The sequence below is a fragment of the Protomyctophum bolini genome (assembly GCF_963924005.1).
Source record: "Protomyctophum bolini genome assembly, chromosome: 6".
NCBI lineage: Eukaryota > Metazoa > Chordata > Actinopteri > Myctophiformes > Myctophidae > Protomyctophum > Protomyctophum bolini.
Window position 1 is genome coordinate 45,424,543 of NC_137867.1, and position 12,978 is coordinate 45,437,520.

Below are 12,978 nucleotides of genomic sequence, written 5' to 3' on the forward strand. Positions count from 1 at the left end.
ATGGTGGCTCACAGCAGGAGAAGGTCTCACTATGGGCCATGGTGGCTCACAGAGGTAGAAGGTCGCACTATGGGCCATGGTGGCTCACAGCGGGAGAAGGTCTCACTATGGGCCATGGTGGCTCACATTCGGGAGAAGGTCTCACTATGGGCCATGGTGGCTCACAGCGGGAGAAGGTCTCACTATGGGCCATGGTGGCACACAGCGGGAGAAGGTCTCACTATGGGCCATGGTGGGTCACAGCGGGAGAAGGTCTCACTATGGGCCATGGTGGCTCACAGCGGGAGAAGGTCTCACTATGGGCCATGGTGGCTCACAGCGGGAGAAGGCCTCACTATGGGCCATGGTGGCACACAGCGGGAGAAGGTCTCACTATGGGCCATGGTGGCTCACACAGTGGGAGAAGGTCTCACTATGGGCCATGGTGGCACACAGCGGGAGAAGGTCTCACTATGGGCCATGGTGGCACACAGCGGGAGAAGGTCTCACTATGGGCCATGGTGGCTCACAGCCGGGAGAAGGTCTCACTATGGGCCATGGTGGCTCACAGCGGGAGAAGGCCACTGATTTGGGGCTTTTTGTCTTCTCGCTGCACAAACAGGGCACCGCCATGGCAGCCATTAGTGGATGCAGGATACCATGCAGCAGTCCGGCTGTTGAACAGAGAGGACGCCATCTCTCTTTCTCTCTCTCTCTCTCTCTGTGTGTGTCTACATCTCCTTGCTGTCCCTGAACAGGTCGACGCGCAGGGCCAGCTCCTTGAACGAGGGACGCAGGCCGGGGTCGATGTCCCAGCACTCCTGCATTATCTCGTGCATCTGAGGGGGGAAAAAAACCCAAAACGAAACGAAAAGAGATAACATTCACAATCAGATGTCACCGTCGCAGTCACATCTCCGTCACAATTGACACTAAAAACAGCCCACAAGAAAGAGCGTTGTATTTTAACATTTAAAAAGGACACCGTTCCGTTCCGTGCACCCATTTTCAATCTTCTCCCAATGTATTTGGTAGACAACCATCTGTCTCCGCCAATACACCACGTGGACCCAATAATGGGTCCAAACGTCCTAAAAATGGATCCCAAACCCATTGTTTGGGACACACTGCTCTAAGAACACCACTCTGACATCATCGCAGGCTAGCATTAATGTTGACCCCCATTATAATCGTTGACCTTTGAATCATCTCTTCGGGGGAAAGCCTGCCGATCATTCCTTTCCAGATTTAAGAAAACCCAGCCGTCCGTATATGAGTTCACAACAGACATACATACATTCAGTACAGTCAGTATAGTACGGTTTACAATACCTCCACAGGACAGCCCAGGGGTTGAGGCAGCCTGCTGCCTGATTTGAGCAGCTCAAACAGGTGGTAGACGATGAGCTGGCCCTGCTTGTCGTTGCCCATCATCGACATGAAGACCTGGGAAGGAAGACAGCCGTTAAGGTGTGTGTGTGTGCGTGTGTGTGTGTGTGTGTGTGTGTGTGTGTGCACGTTCAGGGCTTCTTTTCACCTCTGTCCCACAACTGTCACAAAATACACTTTTAACTGTTTACAGTGACTGTAAAAAACCATCCCAATTGTTATTCTTCTCTCTAATCTTTTTAGATTTACTTTGCTGGTGAAAGTTACAGGACAGATTTATATTAGTCCCAAACACATGGTGTGTGTGTGTGTGTGTGTGTGTGTGTGTGTGTGTGTGTGTGTGTGTGTTATACTCACAGCAGGAGGGCTGCAGTTCTTGTCGCTGTGTGTGTAGAGCTCATAGAGCACCACACCAAAACTCCACACGTCCGACGCCACGGAGAACTTGCTCTCAGTCAGAGACTCTGGGGCGTACCAGAAGATGGGGCTCTCCCCGGGCTCCTTCACCATGTAATACTCCTTGTCTTGCGGCAGAACTTTGGTGAGACCAAAGTCTCCGATCTTCACCCTCAGCTCGCTCTCCACCAGGATATTTCGGGTTGCCAGGTCTCTGTGGATGTAGCGTTTATTCGACAGGTACTCCATGCCCTGTGTGTAGTTTCACGAGAGGGAGAGAGAGAGAGAGAGCGAGAGCTTGACATGAGGAACTGATCATGATGACCTGGCCATTTCAAACTACAGGACATACTGTGTATGAAATGTCATTATGGGAGGTGTAATGAGTGGTTTGGCGTACCTTACAGATCTGAGAGGTGTAATGAGTGGTTTGGCGTACCTTACAGATCTGAGAGGTGTAATTAGTGGTTTGGCGTACCTTACAGATCTGAGAGGTGTAATGCACCAGCTTCTTGTGGTCTATCCTCTCCCTGTTCTTGATCAGATAGTCTCTCAGACTTCCAAAGGGCAGGTATTCCATGATGAGACGGAGATTCCGCCGGCCTGGGGAGGTAGGGTAGCACAACAACAACAACACAACCATGGTCACCTTCTCCCAATTTAGCCGCTAGGACGATTCACTAGAGAACAGATTCTAAATCCTGACAGTTTTCTGAAAAAGCTATGTTTCTATGTCAGTGGTTCTTCGATTTTTCAAAAAGTAGCAGACCTACAAGCTTGTAGCGCGCCAGTCGGTGGCGCGCTATGAGCTTGTAGATCTATGGGGCGGGGCCTATGGGCCTCAAAGCGTAGCATAATGCTAACACCACATACCTGCGCTGTAGCACACGCCTTTGTACTTGACGATGTTCTCGTGCTGGAGTGACTTGAGGATCTCGATCTCGCGCTCGAAGTCGCGGATGTGCTCCGCCGTGCTGTGCTGGAGCTTCTTCACGGCCACCACCTCCCCCGTGTTGTCCTGCAGCGGGTCGTAGCGGCACATCTCCACGCTGCCGAAGTTGCCCTGGAGGGGGAGACACGTACAGTAGGACATGTTACAGTTACAGTACACTGGAGGGAGACATACCAGCAGGACATGTTACAGTACAGTACTGTCTGGAGGGAGACATACCAGCAGGACATGTTACAGTACAGTACACTGGAGGGAGACACACCAGCAGGACATGTAAGGGCCGATTCATACTCCTATTTTACCGCTGTGTCGGCGCTGTAGTGCCGAAATGATTTCGGCTCGTCAGAAATTTTCAGTAGCACCGAAGAGACGACTTTAGGACGGTACCCCCGCCCCCCCGAACCTCAAATGACGTCACATTGTAGGCTCTACAGCGCCGAACCGACTTTTATCGGGCTCTAAAATAGGAGTATGAATGGGCCCTTACAGTACACGGCCCGGCCCGGCCCACATCACACCTTCTGACCACCAGGGGACGATGCGCCGATATGGAAATTCCTGGCCGAAACCGATGTTTAAAATGTAGCTGTTAACCCATTCTGACCTGAGATCAGATTCATACGAGGTTTTCCACTGGACACACACTGGTCTGATTAACCCATTCTGACCTGAGATCAGATTCTAAAAAAATGTCAGTCGTTCTTCGATTTTTCAAAAATAGCAGACCTACAAGCTCGTAGCGCGCCACTCGGTGGCGCGATATGAGCTTGTAGATCTGCTATTTTCCAATAGCTAAAGCATAACATGATGCCAACACCAAAATGGGTGCCCGGCCAGAATGGGTTAACTGAATAGTGAAATATGTTTATTTAGCTTTTGTTGTTTTTATTTCCTTCCTTATGTGCCAGGGAAACAAATACATCTTTAATACAAGAAATAAATGTTGGGCATCTACGGCTTGGTATAGGCTACAGATAGCCAACGCAAAAGTGTATGCTTATCAACAACAGATAAATATTGGCTATAGTATATACTGCCATCGGTTAATGTCAGTTTTATTTGTGTTTTATTCGGTTAATTAAATTAACCCATTCTGAACGGGAACCCATTTTGGTGTTAGCATCATGTTATGCTTTAGCTATTGAAAAATAGCAGATCTACAAGCTCATAGCGCGCCACCGAGTGGCGCGCTACGAGCTTGTAGGTCTGCTATTTTTGAAAAAATCGAAGAACGGCTGACATTTTTAGAATCTGATCTCAGGTCAGAATGGGTCAATCAGACCAGTGTGTGTCCAGTGGAAACCTCGTATGAATCTGATCTCAGGTCAGAATGGGTTAACCGATATCGGCCAATACCAATAAGTGGCCGATACATCGGTGCATCCCTACTGTTGTGTTATTATACCTTTCAATCCGGGAGCCACTGTACCTCATTAGCTGTTGCTACACATGTAGCAACAGAATAGTTTTATATATACACACCGTATAGTATACACTGTGGCGTTACCTTGCCCAGCTGTTGTAGGAATATGAGATGTCTCTCTTCAAACTGGGCGGGCTCGTGGTTCTCAAAGGCTCCACCGACCCAGACACTGCCCCCTGCTGTCCTGTTGGGCAGGACGTCACTCTCCACCATCAGCTCATAGTCTGCGGAGCACAAAGTATCCATGGTCACCTTCTTCACTCTAATATAGTTATTAGATCGAAAAGACTTGACAGGATGACGTTGTGGATGAAGTTTCACGTTTTCCAGTTTATATAAGGGGAAAAAAAGCGTTACAAGAAAAGGCAATGTATGAATGAATCACTGCATAAGAGGTTTCTCTCGGCTAGTCTGGTCGTTAGCTCGTATCTAACTCACATGTAACAACAAACCTAAAGAAAGAGCGGCTCCTTCACCGGATATCCGGCACAGTGGTACAAAGGCATTATGGGAAATGCAGTTCCAGCAAAACCCCGTAAATGAATATAGCAACAGAAAACAGCTATTCTAAATCAATTCGATCCTTTTAACTCCCAACTGGTTCTTTTTAAACTGTAAATAATAATAATATGAAATAAACAGCTTTTCATGAACATTATGAAATGAAATGTGAAATATGAATAACTATATTCCAAATAGTTATTATAATCTAACCTACATGAAGGTACTAAAATGTTAAGTCGTGTGGCAGCGTCGTGTTATTTAAGGCTGCCATCTGGAGAAAAAAAATGCATTAAAGGGACACTTCACCCTTTTTACAAAAAAATATATGTTAATGACGTTTAGAAGCTTTAGATCACTTTTCTGGAGGTATTTATGTGTGTAATATGTGGTTTTAGATATTTTAGATTGTAGCAGTGAGCCTGTTGTCTCTGATGTCATGGACACTGGTCTCACTAGCTTCCTGGACTACAATTCCCATAATTCTTTGGTGCACTGCTCCTCCTTGTGGAAAGGGGGGAGAGCTGTCTTACTGAGACAACATGTAGTCCAGGAAGGAAGTGAGCCCAGTGTCCATGACATCAGAGACAACAGGCTCACTGCTACAATCTAAAATATCTAAAACCACATATTACACACATAAAGACCCCCAGGAAAGTGATCTAAAGCTTCTAAACGTCATTAACATATATGTTTTTGCAAAAAGGGTGAAGTGTCCCTTTAAGTCGTGTGGCAGCGTCGTGTTATTTAAGGCTGCCATCTGGAGGAAAAAAAAGCATTAAGACTGACCGGGCGTGGAGAGGCTGTGGAGGTCTCGGATGATGGCGCGGAACGAGGGCCTGAACATGGGCTCGTAGTCCATGCAGCCGGCGATCAGGTTGGCCAGCTCCGTCCACTTGGGGGCGGGCAGCTGGTGGCGGTCTTCGTAGAACAGGCTTTTCTGTGGCAGAAGAAGAAGAAGAACAGCGCGTTTACGTTTACACTAGAGCACTGGCACTTTGTGGGGTTTCCTTTATTTTGTGTCTATAAATTATTTCAAAACATTTTCAAAAACATTCCTATAAAAAGCATGATTTAATAGCAAATTGATGGTTTTTTTTTGTAATTTCATGAAGAAATAAAATACTACCAGGGGTCTCTGTAATAATAATAATAATAATAATACATTTTATTTATAAGGCGCCTTTCATTGCACTCAGGGTCGCCGTACAGGTTAAAAACAGTACAAGAACACAGTTAACCCATTCTGACCTGAGATCAGATTCATACGAGGTTTCCACTGCACACACTGGTCTGATGAACCCATTCTGACCTGAGATCAGATTCTAAAAATGTCAGTCGTTCTTCGATTTTTCAAAAATAGCAGACCTACAAGCTCGTAGCGCGCCACTCGGTGGCGCGCTATGAGCTTGTAGATCTGCTATTTTTAAATATCTAAAGCATAACATGATGCTAACACCAAAATGGGTTCCCGTTCAGAATGGGTTAAAAGCAGAACAAAACTAGGGCACAGCTTGCAGCTCACACAGAGTCAAAGGCCTGCCTAAACAATATTTTTGTATTAAAACAACTCACCTTGGAGTTGTCCAGCGCTCCCAGGGGCCTCTCCCCTCCACTGCAGATCTCCCACAGCGTGGTGCCAAAGCTCCACTTGTCTCCCGCCAGGGTCAGACCCCCCGGGGGGTCCTCCAGGCATTCGGGAGGCACCCACGGGATCCGCTCGATCAGGACTGGGCCACAAACGAGACAAAAGAACCAGTTCAAACATCAGGACTGGGCCACAAACGAGACAAAAAGAACCGGTTCAAACATCAGGACTGGGCCACAAACGAGACAAAAAGAACCGGTTCAAACATCAGGACTGGGCCACACACGAGACAAAAAGAACCGGTTCAAACATCAGGACTGGGCCACACACGAGACAAAAAGAACGGTTCAAACATCAGGACTGGGCCACAAACGAGACAAAAGAACCGGTTCAAACATCAGGACTGGGCCACAAACGAGACAAAAAGAACCGGTTCAAACATCAGGACTGGGCCACACACGAGACAAAATAACCAGTTCAAACATCAGGACTGGGCCACAAACGAGACAAAAGAACCGGTTCAAACATCAGGACTGGGCCACAAACGAGACAAAAGAACCGGTTCAAACATCAGGACTGGGCCACAAACGAGACAAAAGAACCGGTTCAAACATCAGGACTGGGCCACAAACGAGACAAAAGAACCGGTTCAAACATCAGGACTGGGCCACAAACGAGACAAAAGAACCGGTTCAAACATCAGGACTGGGTCACAAACGAGACAAAAAGAACCGGTTCAAACATCAGGACTGGGCCACACACGAGACAAAAAGAACGGTTCAAACAATCTCTGCTGAGACTTTATTTTCCGTGAGCTTCGGAGAAATAAAATAAATGTCACACTCCTTGTTCACAATGTTTATACACAAATTGTATAAAGAAAGAAAGAAAGAAAGAAACTAAAAACCCAAAACTAAATGTTAACATAACAAAACACTGCATGCAAAGCATTTCCAGCCAAGTAGATGTTCCATGACCGCCCTCTCCTGGCCAAAGCAGGGAATGACATGGGACAGCAACTCACTCTCTTTGGGCAGCACCGTGATGCCGATCCCCGGGTCACTGAGCTTGATGAAAGGAGGGTTCCCGTTCCTCCGGTCCTCCTCGCGGATCAGCAGGACGTTCTTGGCACAGACGTTCCCGTGAGCGAGGTTCTTCTCCTCCTGCGGACGGACGCAGAGGGACAGAGCGGTCAGTGGAGTAGCCTGAGAAGCACAGCCTATCAGTGGTGGACGAATTACTCAAATGTTTTAGCTTAAAACCCATTTTGACCCGAGATCAGATTAAAAAAATGTCGCTCTTCGATTAAAAAAATATAGCAGATCTACAAGCTCATAGCGCGCCACTCGTAGATCTGCCATTTTTCAATAGCTAAAGCATAACATAATGCTATTGTTATTGCCGTCATCACAATTTTACTATTGTTGTTGCCATCATCTCTCTCTCCGTCTTGCCCTCTATAGAGCACCGAAGTCCTGACGTAACTCGCTCATCCCGACGATTCCCCTGGTTCGCGGAAGTAATTTCTCTATGGAGAATAACATGGGGTGATATTAATATCGTCTACTATAAGCGTTGTGGTCCAAAAATAAACAAGCTGTCTCGGCGTTATTGTCAGGGAGGTGTCTCTGTATCGTTTGCAACAGTCAGTCACTCATATATGACACAGTCTGCTTCTAGCGAAAATATAACTAATTCAGCAGCAGTAACATTAGCGTTTTCTCTCAGTCAGTCGATTCTTCATATCCATATGAGTGAAGCAGCCGGGGTGACATGTTTATTTTTCAAACACAGTTGTTATATGAGGCAATCTAAAATCGCCTCAATGGGGATTTCAATGCAACTAAACAAATACATGAACCTGGGGACTGACGCCCTCTACTGAAAGTGACGTCAGACTTCGGTGCTCTATGTCTTGCCGGTCATTTCTTCCAGTTGGCGGGGGGGGTGGGGTGGGGGGGGGCTCGGGGTGGGACAACTTGGCACTATATAATAATAACAACATGTAATTGAATGTGCGAAAGGCGTCCTACCAGGAAGTGCATGTCTTACCAGGAAGTGCATGTCTTACCAGGAAGTGCATGTCTTACCAGGAAGTGCATGTCCTACCAGCAAAGAGATTCTATATAAAGAGGCGACACTCTCATTAAACCCCATAGTAACAACCAGCGCCCAGTGCCTCCGCCATATTGGTGTGATGACGCAACTTCCGGTTGCTCTAAAAAACATGGGTGCGTTCGCAAATGCTCACCGGGAGCTCACTCTCGTATTAGTTTGCATTGCACAGTGCGCTCTTTCCGAACGCTTCCAAAAAGAGTCTTTGAAGTCATTCTATTCCACTTCTAAGATTATCCTCTCCCGCCGCCATCTTGGTGTGATGACGTCAAAGCGCTACCGATGCGCCATCTAGTGGTGATTCCAAATATTTGAGAGTGTCGCCTCTTTATATAGAATCTCTTTGCTACCAGGAAGTGCATGTCTTACCAGGAAGTGCATGGCCCAGGCCAACTGTTTGGCCACTTCCAGTTTCCACAGGATGTTCACGGTGTTCTTGTTCTTCTTCAGGTACAGGTCCAGAGAGCCGAACTTCACGTACTCCTGCACCATGATGTCTGAAACCAACCAATCAATCAATCAATCAAACCTCACGTACTCCTGCACCATGATGTCTGAAACCAATCAATCAATCAATCAATCAATCAAACTTCACGTACTCCTGCACCATGATGTCTGAAACCAATCAATCAATCAATCAATCAATCAAACTTCACGTACTCCTGCACCATGATGTCTGAAACCAATCAATCAATCAATCAATCAAACTTCACGTACTCCTGCACCATGATGTCTGAAACCAATCAATCAATCAATCAATCAAACTTCACGTACTCCTGCACCATGATGTCTGAAACCAATCAATCAATCAATCAATCAAACTTCACGTACTCCTGCACCATGATGTCTGAAACCAACCAATCAATCAAACTTCACGTACTCCTGCACCATGATGTCTGAAACCAATCAATCAATCAATGAAACTTCACGTACTCCTGCACCATGATGTCTGAAACCAATCAATCAATCAAACTTCACGTACTCCTGCACCATGATGTCTGAAACCAACCAATCAATCAATCAAACTTCACGTACTCCTGCACCATGATGTCTGAAACCAACCAATCAATCAATCAATCAAACTTCACGTACTCCTGCACCATGATGTCTGAAACCAACCAATCAATCAATCAATCAAACTTCACGTACTCCTGCACCATGATGTCTGAAACCAACCAATCAATCAAACAATCAATCAAACTTCACGTACTCCTGCACCATGATGTCTGAAACCAACCAATCAATCAATCAATCAATCAAACTTCACGTACTCCTGCACCATGATGTCTGAAACCAACCAATCAATCAATCAATCAATCAAACTTCACGTACTCCTGCACCATGATGTCTGAAACCAATCAATCAATCAATCAATCAATGAAACTTCACGTACTCCTGCACCATGATGTCTGAAACCAATCAATCAATCAATCAATCAATGAAACTTCACGTACTCCTGCACCATGATGTCTGAAACCAATCAATCAATCAATCAATCAATCAATCAATCAAACTTCACGTACTCCTGCACCATGATGTCTGAAACCAACCAATCAATCAATCAATCAATCAAACTTCACGTACTCCTGCACCATGATGTCTGAAACCAACCAATCAATCAATCAATCAATCAAACTTCACGTACTCCTGCACCATGATGTCTGAAACCAACCAATCAATCAATCAATCAATCAAACTTCACGTACTCCTGCACCATGATGTCTGAAACCAATCAATCAATCAATCAATCAAACTTCACGTACTCCTGCACCATGATGTCTGAAACCAATCAATCAATCAAACTTCACGTACTCCTGCACCATGATGTCTGAAACCAATCAATCAATCAAACTTCACGTACTCCTGCACCATGATGTCTGAAACCAATCAATCAATCAAACTTCACGTACTCCTGCACCATGATGTCTGAAACCAACCAATCAATCAAACTTCACGTACTCCTGCACCATGATGTCTGAAACCAATCAATCAATCAATCAATCAAACTTCACGTACTCCTGCACCATGATGTCTGAAACCAATCAATCAATCAATCAATCAAACTTCACGTACTCCTGCACCATGATGTCTGAAACCAACCAATCAATCAATCAATCAATCAATCAATCAAACTTCACGTACTCCTGCACCATGATGTCTGAAACCAATCAATCAATCAAACTTCACGTACTCCTGCACCATGATGTCTGAAACCAATCAATCAATCAAACTTCACGTACGGGTGCAGTACTTAGTTTAGACAGTACTTAGTTTAGACTAGTCATTTGGTTAGACCAGTCATTAGTCCTACAACTACAACCTATCTCAAACCCTCACCCGAACCCTAACCTCCCACGGGGTAGCGCACCTAAATCTAACCTTAACCCACGTCTAACCAATGACTAGTCTAAACTAAGTAGGCACCCCCAATAGACATTAACACCAACATATCCTGTTAAAAGAAAAGACCCAAAAGCTTGTCCCATGCTGGCAGGTTAAGGTCAAAATGTTTTATTAAAAAAAACAAATGTTTGTGGCTATTCTTGTATGTAAGGGGGGGTTCGTCCTTGGCTACCTATCGTAATCCCACTAAGAATAGCCTTCTGTGGGGCACATTTTAATCACAGCCCACCGTCTCACAGATTAGCAGGTGGCTTGGGTGACTTTTGACATTAAGCTCACAGAGCATGTTGGCGGGAGGCTGATGGGAGGAGGGGGGGGGTATTTAATAATACAAACACGCCCGCCTGCGCGCGCTTGTGTGTGTGTGTGTGTGTGCAGTGCCGTCGCTACCCAAGTAGGGCAACACGCCGAGGGGGGCAACAAAATGTGCCAAAAAGTGCCAAGCCGACCCTCAAAATAACTATTTTCTCTGCGGCTCTGCCGCGTAATGACGAGCGGCCGTGTGTGCGTCCTCACAAACTGAACAAATAGCCGATCTGCATGAGGAATAGCAGCGCTCTCGTCGGGAGGGAGAGGGGGGCAGCACAAATATCCTACGAGTAGGGCAACCAAATGGTCAGCTACGGCCCTATGTGTGTGTGTGTGTGTGTGTGTGTGAGAGAGAGAGAATCACACGTACTTTCTTCCCCGCAGACACACACGCCATAGTTCAGCACCAGGTGCTTGTGGGACAACTGGCTCATCATGCTGGCTGCTTCAAAGAAGGACTCAGAGTAGTTGCGGTGGGCCTGGTCCAACACCTTCATGACCACGTCCGTCTGGTGAACGAGGCCGTAGTCGCCCAGCTCCTTGCGGACGCCTTTGGAGATCTTGGTGAACGTCCCTTGACCCAGACTCTCCATCTGAAACAGGGAGATATTTAATAATAAAGATAGTTAATAATAATTAGATCATCAATGATTAACGTCAACCTGGAAAATCAGGCTCATGTACGGTATGGTTACAGTTATATAAACGCATTAAAGATGGAGTGCCGTGATTTCCCCCCCATAAAACATGACTATGACTAAGACGGCGTTAGGGCGATATCGTGTGAACGCATCCGTCTGGGTGACGGCAGACTGCTGGGCGAGCGCTGTCGCTTTGGCATGTGGGGGGGGCCACAGAGGGCTGCGAATCTTTAGGTGTCCCACGATTCGATTCGATTCCGATTCTTGGGGTGACAATTCGATTCAAAAACGATCTTTTCGATTTTTCCGATTCTCGATTCAAAAAAGATTTTTTTCGATTCTAAAGCAGTTTATTTTATTTTATTAAAAACAATTAAATAGAATTTTAGCATGATCTACTCCAGTCTTCTGGCATGAAAGCAGAGTACATTTAGTAAAAAGCTTGTATAATTGTAAAGGTTTTATCAACTGAATGATTTAAACACACAAAGGTTAAATCCAAGAGTAAGAACATGTCTCATGTATTTAGCTTGCACAAATTTGAACCAGTACAAAAGTTACAAAATCTCTTCTCACTCAATACCAGAACAATACATTAGTATTAAAACAGGTGTAAAATAAATACAATTGGCAGGCTTAGCTTAGCTGGTAGTAAATGCACTATGCAGAAACCCAGGCCATAATGCATTGCATGCATCGATTTTTGGAAAATGAGAATCGATTCTGAATCGGACAGCATTAGAATCGCGATTCTAACTCGAATCGATTTTTTTTGACAGGCCTAGGGCCGCCACACCCACCAGTTCATTAAGTATACCTGGTTTTCACCTTAGCACCACCCACCTGAACCTAAGCCTCGCACACAGCGGTTGATAATGGCGGAGTGGTTAGGTGAGGGGATGAGTTTATTATGGCATTACAGTGGTGTATTTAGATTGGGCCTTTTGACTCAAAGGCTTTCAGCTTTCAGGAAGAAACCAAAAATACACAATATTATAACCACGCCTGGGGGTCTATTTTAGAGTAATGTTAACTCCATAGACACATACAAAACACCTGGGGGTCTATTAGAGTAATGTTAACTCCATAGACACATACAAAACACCTGGGGGTCTATTAGAGTAATGTTAACTCCATAGACACATACAAAACACCTGGGGGTCTATTAGAGTAATGTTAACTCCATAGACACATACAAAACACCTGGGGGTCTATTAGAGTAATGTTAACTCCATAGACACATACAAAACACCTGGGGGTCTATTAGAGTAAGGTTAACTCC

General features: G+C 45.5%; 1 protein-coding gene across 2 annotated transcripts in view; it reads right to left on the minus strand.

The window, feature by feature from the left end:
* Positions 1 to 498: 498 nt before the first annotated feature.
* jak2b (Janus kinase 2b) overlaps positions 499 to 12,978 on the minus strand; it is a 39,402-nt gene continuing 26,922 nt past the window's right edge. For both annotated transcript variants that reach the window (XM_080766004.1, XM_080766005.1), the window contains 11 exons: positions 11,426 to 11,648; positions 8,713 to 8,840; positions 7,253 to 7,391; positions 6,216 to 6,370; positions 5,430 to 5,580; positions 4,224 to 4,363; positions 2,638 to 2,827; positions 2,243 to 2,367; positions 1,726 to 2,016; positions 1,312 to 1,425; positions 499 to 818 (listed from right to left, as the gene is read on the minus strand). In XM_080766004.1, coding sequence (XP_080622130.1) covers positions 711 to 818; positions 1,312 to 1,425; positions 1,726 to 2,016; positions 2,243 to 2,367; positions 2,638 to 2,827; positions 4,224 to 4,363; positions 5,430 to 5,580; positions 6,216 to 6,370; positions 7,253 to 7,391; positions 8,713 to 8,840; positions 11,426 to 11,648 — 1,764 coding nt within the window. In that variant the 3' untranslated portion in view covers positions 499 to 710. The remainder of the gene's footprint in view (positions 819 to 1,311; positions 1,426 to 1,725; positions 2,017 to 2,242; positions 2,368 to 2,637; positions 2,828 to 4,223; positions 4,364 to 5,429; positions 5,581 to 6,215; positions 6,371 to 7,252; positions 7,392 to 8,712; positions 8,841 to 11,425; positions 11,649 to 12,978) is intronic.